At 36.5% G+C, this 10,000-nt stretch overlaps 1 protein-coding gene across 6 annotated transcripts in view; it reads left to right on the top strand.

The window, feature by feature from the left end:
• LOC106880036 (intraflagellar transport protein 74 homolog) overlaps window positions 1–10,000 on the top strand; it is a 108,934-nt gene that overhangs the window by 41,769 nt on the left and 57,165 nt on the right. For all 6 annotated transcript variants that reach the window (XR_016242935.1, XR_016242934.1, XR_016242933.1 and 3 more), the window contains exons 11-14: window positions 2,377–2,455; window positions 3,910–4,032; window positions 4,565–4,598; window positions 5,125–5,275. Coding sequence is in view for 3 of the 6 variants with exons in the window: in XM_089356777.1 (XP_089212903.1) it covers window positions 2,377–2,455; window positions 3,910–4,032; window positions 4,565–4,598; window positions 5,125–5,275 (387 nt within the window). In the remaining 3 variants the exon portion in view is untranslated. The remainder of the gene's footprint in view (window positions 1–2,376; window positions 2,456–3,909; window positions 4,033–4,564; window positions 4,599–5,124; window positions 5,276–10,000) is intronic.

Here is a 10,000-nt window from a genome sequence, read left to right as displayed (position 1 = left end):
TGCTCTGTATATGATCACTTGCTGCAGTGCAGAGAAAATTTCATCATCATGGAAATCCTTGGAGTCAAAACACTATTATCATCATTATTATTATTATTATTATTTATTCAAAGATGGCAAGCTGGCAGAACTGTTAGCATACCAGGCAAAATGCTTAGTGGAATTTTGTCCGTTTTTACTTTGTGGGTTCAAATTCTGCTGAGGTCAACTTTGCTTTTCATCCTTTCAGGGTCGATAAAATAAGTACTAGTTAAAAGCACTGGAGTCGTTGTAATTGACTCTCCGAAAATTGCTGGCTTTGTGCTGAAATTTGAAACTAGTATTATTATTTATCCTAAGTTGGTGAGCTGGCAGAATCGTTAGCACACCAGGCAAAATGTTAAGTGGCATTTTGTCCACTTTTATTTTCTGAGTTCAAATTCCACCAAGGTCATCTTTACCTTCCATCCTTTCAGGCTTGATAAAATAAATACCGGTCGAGCACTGGAGTTAAAAGCACTGGAGTCATTGTAATTGACTCTCCGAAAGTTGCTGGCCTTGTGCCAAAATTTGAGATTCATTATTATTTATTCTTTTAACTCTGGTTTTGTTGGAACTGGTTTTGTTGCAATCCTGCATGAGTAGCGGGTTTTCTTCTTGTAGCCTATGGTACCATGCTTTTTGTTCTTTTCAACTACCTAGTACTTTCCTGATAATTCTGGCTGTGTCAAAGATGTTAAATTTTTACTGTAGCTCTACTGGGCACTCTATTCCCATTTTCTTTATGTTCCTCTCAATATCTTTTGATGCTCTACCCAAGACCTCCAACAATAATTGGCTCTATCTTCATTTTTTTCATCTTCCACAGTCAGTTTATTTTATATTTAAGAGGATTGTAGTTTGATTACTTTTTTGCCTTCTTTCCTTGTGTGTCAAATTTAAATGCAACATCAATTACAGAAAACATTTGGTTTACTTTGTCTACCACAACTAAATTCAGTTTGTTGTGCATCTGGTCCATTTGAATTGAGAAATCCCACAGGTTGTTGCAAGTCTCCACACCCCCTATGATTTGTGGTCATACCATGTCTTACATAATAATAATAATAATAATAATAATAATAATTATTATTATTATTATTATTAGGTGGTGAACTGGCAGAATCATTAGCATGCTGGGCAAAATGCTTAGCAGTATTTTGTCTGTCTTCACATTCTGAGTTCAAATGCTGCTGGGGTTGACTTTGCCTTTCATCTTTTCAGGGTCGATAAATTAAATCCTAGTTACGTACTGGGGTCGATATAATCGATTGGTCCCCTTCCCAAAACTTTCAGGCCTTAGGCCTATAGTAGAAAGGATTATTATTATTATTGTTCAGTAGTTTTATTTTTATAGAGTGCTTTCACTTTACTACCGAGCGCAGCTCTGTGTGCCTTGGGTATGTGCTGTGGTTTGCTGTGATACTCTTATGGTTACTGTATTGAAAGTGTTTTGCATAGGATGTGTGCAGTGCCCTGTAGTGCAATTTTCTGTGTGTTATATATACTTGTAAGTCCTGGTGTTTTTGTTATGTATTTGTCTGAATATTTTTTTATCATACATAATGTGCCTACTATGATAGGAATTGTTTCTGTTTTTAGATTCCACATTCGAGTTACCTCTATTTCCAGGTCTTTGTATTTTGAAAGTTTCTCCATTTCTTTTAGAGAAACGTTGTCATCTGTTGGTATTGATAATCAATTAGAAAGCATTTTTTTTCTCCATGATCTCTGACAACTATATCTGGCCTATTGGCCTTAATTTCTCTATCTGTGTGTATTGGCATATCCTAGAGTATAGTTGCTTTCTTGTTTTCTATGACCTTTTCTGGTGTGTGCCTATACCATGTTTTTTCTGTTGTTATTCCATAGTGTTGGCATAGCTTCCAGTGTATGCAGGTCCCAGCTCTGTCGTGTCTGTGAATGTATTCCTTCTGTGAATGTATTCCTTCTGTGAATATATTCCTCATTATTATTAATATTATTATTATTATTATTATTATTATTATTATTATTATTATTATTATTATTAAGGTGGTGAGCTGGCAGGAACATGAGCATGTTGGATAAAATACTTATCAGCATTTGTTCCAGCTCTTTATATTTTGAGTCCAAATTCTGCCATGGTCAGCTTAGCCTTTAATCCTTTCAATGATAAGATAAGTACCAGTCAAGCACTGGGGTCAATGTAATTGACTACATTTCCCAACTTCTAAGATTGCTCCTCTTCATCCTCCTCACATCTTGGGCTTTCATCATCCTATATATAAAAAATAAAAATATATATATCACTAACCCTATACAATATACAGTCTGTAAAAACTTAACTAAATTCTCATTTCTTTGTTTTTTATGTAGGAAAGAAAAGCAAATTTCTAAACTCGAGAAGGAACTTTCTGATGAAAAAGAACTTGCAGAAAGTTTGATTAATGATATGGTAGGAATCAACTTTTAGTTCTTCTTGGTATTTCACTTCAAAAGAACTCCTAAGACAAACCATCAGAGAAAATATCTACATTCTAACTTAAACCAGTTGCTAAACATAGATCCCTAACTCCAGCTGCTGTAGCCAACTCATTAAGTTTCTTGAGGACATCACCTGAATCACTGGTGGAAGCTCCTGGCTGGATATAATCTATCTTGACTTTGCTGAAGCCTTCAATTCTGTGCCACTCAAACAACTCAGGGCAAAACTCTCTGCAATGAGTGTGAAAGATGGTCTCTATAACTGGTTGAAGTCCTTTATTTTCAGTTGAAAAGAGGTAATCATAGTTCTAGGACATCATTCTTCAACCTATGAGATGACATCTGGTGTACCACAGGATCTATTCTTGGACCCCTGTTGTTTGTTGCATATATTGATGACATAGATGCCAACTGAAAGTATGTTACAGTGTTGAAATATGCAGATGACATGAAGCTGTACCTTAAGATAAAAAGAACAGATCCTATATGCTATAGATCTTTCCTGCAATCAGACCTGGACACAATGCAGCAATGGATTACCAACTGACAACTCAAGCTGGCTGTGGACAAGTGTGCCACCATGCGTTTTGAGAGGAAAAACCCAGCTTTTACATACTTCCTCAACAACAGCAATCTTAAGAATTCTGTTAGTGAACATGACTTGGGGATCCAGCAGCAATCTGCATTGGACAAACCACATCTCTAAGATTGTCAAGAAGGCTGAGGGTGTCTTAGCATCACTTAGTTTAGATCTTTATCAGCCACTCTCCAGCTATCTATTTAAAGCTGTATTTATGGTTATGGTACGCCCACACTTTGAGTTTGCATCATCAGTCTGGAATCCTTGTCTTGCTCAGCATATCAGTCTCCTGGAAACTGTTCAGAAACGTGCAACCAGACAAATACCCACAATCAGGCATCTACCATACCCTGAATGCCTTGCTTCCCTGAGCATGGCTGCATTAAAGTTCTGCCTGGCAACTGACTTGGTAGACACCCACAAGATTATCCACCACCTTTCCAACAACAAACTCAAAAAACCTTTTTGAATGCCATATATCTAACACTCGTGGACATGCTAACAAAATCAAAAAACGCAGCAACCGTGAGTTGAAGTAACATTTTTTCACACTCAAAATTGCTGAAACATGGAATAAACTACCCACATCATTGTTAGCTGTCAGGATACTACCTCCCTTAAAAACTTCCATCCTTCCTTCACCCTGCTTTTGTTTCTTTTGAAGACTTAATCACTTTTCCCTTCCTGTGCATATTCTATGTACTGTTCATTCAGTTTTGGTTACTTTTTCTGAAGAGTTGTAGTGCATTTGTTTTCTCCTCTTCTTTGCAAATCTCTCACCTTTCTTCCTCGTCCACTGTCCGTTCTTTACGATTATTATTATATATGATGTCTCAACCCTACAGGAACCAGAATTGAAGAAGAAATATTCCAAAATGAAAGATATTAATGAGAACTTTGTTGAAGCTATGGAAAAAAACCAACAAGCCATTGATGAACAAAATTCAAAGGTCCAAATTTTACAGGAGGTTAGTCACAATCTTTATTTTTTCCTGAGTGTGCATGTTTATGTTTGGATTTAGAAGACATTATAGCTATTATGGCTATGTGGGTTGAATACTGGAGGAAAAGCTTAGAGGTCAGTAGATAATATTGTGACTCTGACTATGTTATGTCTGTAGCTAAGACATTTAACTTTCAAATGGTCACATCTATTTATTTATGAATGTACAGTGCAATAGGAACAACTTAACACTGTAGGTAGTAGCAACAGCAATTATAAGATTGAACGAATAGCATAGCATTGTGGTGAGAATTAAACTGTTAATTAAGTATGACATCGTATTCAGGAACAAATTTCTCATTTGTTTGATTAATGCTTCAATGACTGATATTGAATACTGGCCTTCTGGATATTTATGATTGCAAGAGAAGTTAACTGTAATTTGGGGGGGGGGGGGGGGGGGGCAGGTTAAGTTTCTGTTTTCTTGATTATATTTATTGTTAATCATCTTCGTGATCTTCAAAATATCAATTATTTTTTTCTCAATTTTCCAATAGGAATTAATGAAGTCTCCAGCAAGACAAAAAGCTGGTATGTATTGGAATTTTTCTTTTGGTTAGATATAGTCTTCAAGTTTCGTAGTAGCAGTGGGTACTAAAGTGATTCACACTACATCCTCAGATCACATTGCACCTTCTTAATAAAGGATGCATTGGAAATTGTAGTATGCACACGCATGCACACACACACACACACATGCATGCACACATGCACAAAACCACCAAATTTGATGGTAGGGGACAAATTTAATTAAAGGAAGAAATGAATTCCAATTCTATTCAGGCCATATTTATATCAGTTAGATTGGAGTTTTGCATTATTGTAAAAATGACACATGAATAAATTTAAGGTTGCACCACCACTAGCATTTTTATAGAGACACTGTCACTATAAAGACTAACAACCATCACGAAAGAGCTCCTTCTAACCTTGAAACATGGTCATACTTTGCCTGACATCACCCAAGTATTTCTAGACCAGAGGGTATAATTACTATTATTTTCATTATTGTTATTTCCTGAAAGAATTAAAGGCAAAATTGACCTCTATATTTCAGTGCAATTGTACAAACGGAAAGATGAGCTAGAGATGCAGAAAGAGAGTCTGACAGAGGAACTGAATTCTAAAGAGAGTCCCGAGACAGAACGGAACCGGCTTCTGAAACAACTGAAGTCAGACAACCAAGAAATTGCCACTTTTGAACGCCAGTAAGTTTGGAATATCAACACTTAAGTACTTTGCAGAGTTTTAGTGAAATATATATATATATATATATTCTATTATACCTTTACTCCATGTAACTGCTATCATACTGGGACACTACTTTCATGGGTATTGTTAAGTGCATTGACCCCCCAATACTTATTTTATCAATATCCCATTCTTCCTCTAGAAAAGGGCTGGCCAACCTGAGACTCGCTTTTATCTTGCGTCCTGCTTGATACTTTCTTGAAGTATTGTTTTTAATTTCAAAATGAAATTGTTTGTGTAAAGCATTTATTTCAAAATAAATTTAAAATTTATAAGTGTTCATAAAGCAATAGCCTACAGTTTTATAATTTTAAACAAATGAAAAGTATGAAAAAGTCTTGATTCTGTAATTTGATTATTTGACTATTCATGCATAAAGTATACAAGCAGCCCTCAAAAAAGTTTCTGTGATTAAAATGGCCCACTATGTAATTCGAGTTGGTCAGGCCTGCCCTAGGAGGATGAAAGGTAAAGTGGGTATGATCAGGGTTTGAACTCATAACATAAAGGGATGTAATAAAATGCAACAAGGTATTCCATTATCTACCCATATGTGTCTGTGGCCTTGGGTTCAGTTCCACCATGCAGTGCCTTGGGTAAGTGACTTCTGTTATAGCCTCAGGCTGACCAAAACCTTCTGAGTGGATTTGATAGATGATAGAGAGAAACAGTGTGGAAACTCGTCGTTCATGCACCCCCACCCCCAGCCCCTCCACACATACATTAACTTCCAATTTTCCTGAGCATCAACTTGATACACCCTGTTTGTTTTTTTCTCGTCATTTTTGTGTTTTTTTTAAAATTTTTGTACCATAAATATGTCTGTGTATGTGGGTGTGAACATGCCTGGCCATGAGAAATATCGCCTTGGAAATAGGTGAGGGTTGGTGACAGGAAGGGCATCCAGCCATAGGAAATCTGCCTCAGCAAATTCTACATGACCCATGAGAGCATCGAAAAGTGGACATTAAATGCTGCTGATGATGATGACAGCAATGATGACCTTTAACTCGAAAAACATATAAGGTTTAGTGCCACTAAGGGCATCTGGCTGTATGACAGTGCCTTATTAATATATGCATGTAAACCCTGTTAGCATGGAAACAAATGTGCATTAAACAATTATACACTGGCATCCATGCATATATACATCTATGCATGCATACATACATACATACATATGTCTCTGTATGTAGGTGTGTATTGACAGACAGACAGACAAAACCAGCAGGTATTTACACCTTTAAAAACAAGGAGCACTGGTAGAACATTCCAATAAAAATAGCACGTTGATGTAAACATAACAGACCTGACATTGTTCTGTGGGACAGGGAATGAAAGTCACTCACTATTGCAGGAGTCAACTGCCCAATGGATGTGAATGTAGAATCAAAAGTCCAAGTAAAAGAGAACATTTATGGTGAACTAATGCAGAATTTACAGCGCTTGTGCCCAGTTTATAAATTCTCAATTGTACCTTTCATCATTAGGTTATGTAATCAACAAATTTGCACAAAAACATAGAAATACTTGATTTCACAAAGAAATAGCAGAAGAAACTGAACGGAATCTCCAAATCCAATCTATTAGATTGGATTTGTAAGACATTCCAAAAATTCTCCAACTGGAGATTCTTTAGGTGAATAGATGCACACACTTGGGTGGGTACATTAACAGCTCAACCAGCACACCAGTCCAACTACATATTTACAAACACCGGGTGCTCTCTCAACTCAAAGAGTCTTGTCAGCTTAGCTGCATTTCGCCCATTTTTACGTTCTGGTTTCAATTGCCACCCATGTTGACTTTGCCTTTCATCTTTTCAGGGTTGATAAAGTACCAGCTGAACACTGAGGTTTAGTTAATGAACTTAGCACCTTCCCCAAAATTGTTGGCTTTTGCCAAAATTTGAAACCAATATAAGCTCAAATGAATTTCCTTATTTAGGTTTAAAATATCTGAGTGCCAACTCATAAGTGAAGAATACTTTTTCAGACCATTTATGCATGCACTTTTATTTCCATTTACCTTATTAACCTGTGACTAGACAACAACTCAGATGACTGTACACCAGTCAATCAATCCCAGAGATGGGTATCACCTTTACTCAGTTACCTCCCTTCACATGACAGCCTGATGAGTAATATGCTGCTGCACCTTGTCAAACTGTGTTAGATATAGGAATGACTCAAACTTAAAATGCAGCACGCATGTTAGAGAACTGAAATTTGGGGTTAAGCTACAGCGACATGAGAATATTTTAAATTTGAATTTCCACGCAGGCTTTTTATTTGTGTCTATGGAAACATAAATATACACCAAAATATTTAATCTACTTAAAATAACCAGAAAAAAAAATTCAGATTTCCTCTACTCAATTTACATTTTTTTTTTCTTCTTTTATTCTATAATTTCTTTCAAGCATTGGACTGCGGCCTTGCTGGAGTACCACTGTGAAAGGTTTAGTGAATAAGTCAATCCATGTACTTATTTTAAGTCTGGTACTTTTTCTGCTGGTAGCTTTTTGCTGAGCCACTAAGTTTCAGAAATGCAAACAAACCAACATAGGTTATCAAGTGGCAGAGAACACAAAAATGCACTCACTCACACAAATACACATATACATATATGTGTTTGAGTGTGTCTCTGTATAAACAGATAGATTCATATATATATATATATATATATATATATATATATATATATATATATACACACACAAACACACACACACACACACACACACACACACACACACATGTCATTATCATCATTTAATGTCCGTTTTCCATGTTGGCATGGGTTGGACAGTGATTGAAAACTGGGGAGCTATACCAGGTTTCCTGATGTGGCATCGTTTTTACAGCTGGATACCGTTCCTAATGCCAACCACTCCAAGAGTGTAAGTGGGTGCTTTTTACATGCCACAGGCACAGGTGCCACTTACAAAACACTGGCATCAGCTGTGACTATGATCTCACTTGGTTTGACAGGTTTTCTCAAACACAGTATATTACCAAAGGTCTCAGTCACTTCTCACTCCCTCTGTGAGGCCCAACGTTTGAAGGGTGCATTTTACATGACACCAGCATGGGTGCCAGGTATGCGACACTGGCATAAGCCACAACTACAATTTCACTATTTCACTTGGCTTGATGGGTCTTCTCAAACATGGTATATTGCCAAAGGTTCAGTCACTTATGTATATATATATATATATATATATATATATATATATACACACACACACATACACATACATGTATAGGCACAGGCGTGGCTGTGTGATAAGAAGCTTTCTTCCCAAACACATGGTTCCAGGTTCAGTCCCAATGTGTGGCACCTTGGGCAAAGTGTCTTCTACTATGGCTTCAGGCCAGCCAAAGCTTTGTGAGTGGATTTGGTTGACAGAAACTGAAAGAAGACTGTCATGTGTGTGTGTGTGTGTGTGTTTGTCTATGAGTGTATCTTTGTCCCCCTTGACCACTTGGCAACTAGTGTTGGTGTATTTACATCCCCGTAACTTACCAGTTCAGCAAAAGAGATCAATAAAATAACTACCAGGCTTAAAAAAAAAATAAGTGCTGGGGTTGATTCATTTGACTGAAAAAATTCTTCATGGCAGTGCCCCAGCATGGCTTCAGTCGAATGACTGAAACAAGTAAAAGATAAACGATGAAAGATAAATGCATACATACAAGTGTGTGTGTGTGTGTGTATAACATACATACAAACATACACATGCATGTATGTATATATTCACAGCACACAGTTTCCATCTACCAAATTCCCTTGCAAGACATTGGTCAGCTCAGGGCTATAGTGGAAGATATTTGTCATAATTGCTTCTCAGTGGGATTGAACTCAAATTCATGTGGTTGCAAAGCAAACTTCCAAACCATACAGCCATGCCTACACCTATTGTTATTTCACTTATTTATAAACAGAATGTCTGCCATGCAATTAGTCATGATTCTCACTGGAACTTTATCACATCCATAGTCAAGAGGCACTTAATTCTCAACATTTGTTTCTGGTCATTCTGGAACGTGATACATCTCACACATACCCAACACATTATAAATATGGTCTAGAGGATAACAACAACTCCAGTGCTGTACTAATTCCATGGTCTTACTTTCAGTTTAGTGCTGTAGTAGTATACAGTTGTAAAGTTAGAAAGTTTTAACTCAGATTTAGAATTAACAAGAAATATACTGAAGTTATGTTAAGTGGTGTCTAGTAAAATTTAATTGTCCATTATCACAGTTTACTTAGAATACTTATATGAAGGTCAGCATTTGACTTTTGTTTACCATGTGGGTGATTTCTCAGAACTACTAACTTTTCATTGTGCAGTTGAATATATGTAAAGTGACTTCCTGGGAAAATGAGTTATTTATTTATTAAAAGTAAATTTTTCAAGTAGATTATTCACAAGAAGTATTTTTTAAAAAGGTGTAATCATTCCTGCTAATCAACTAACGTTCGGAATTCTATCACTTCATTCAGTAAGTGTCTTTAGTTTAGAGATCTTTATCACTCTTTTTTCACTGTCATCAAACATTTGTCTCTGACCATTCTGGAACACGTGATACATCTCACACATACCCAACACATTAATGTAACAGTTTGAGTGCAGCCAAATATTATACAATGAGCTAAGGCGTAGATCTGACATG

This window comes from Octopus bimaculoides, chromosome 8, assembly GCF_046866305.1.
Source record: "Octopus bimaculoides isolate indiv1 chromosome 8, ASM4686630v1, whole genome shotgun sequence".
NCBI lineage: Eukaryota > Metazoa > Mollusca > Cephalopoda > Octopoda > Octopodidae > Octopus > Octopus bimaculoides.
This window is presented reverse-complemented; position numbering and strand designations above follow the sequence as displayed.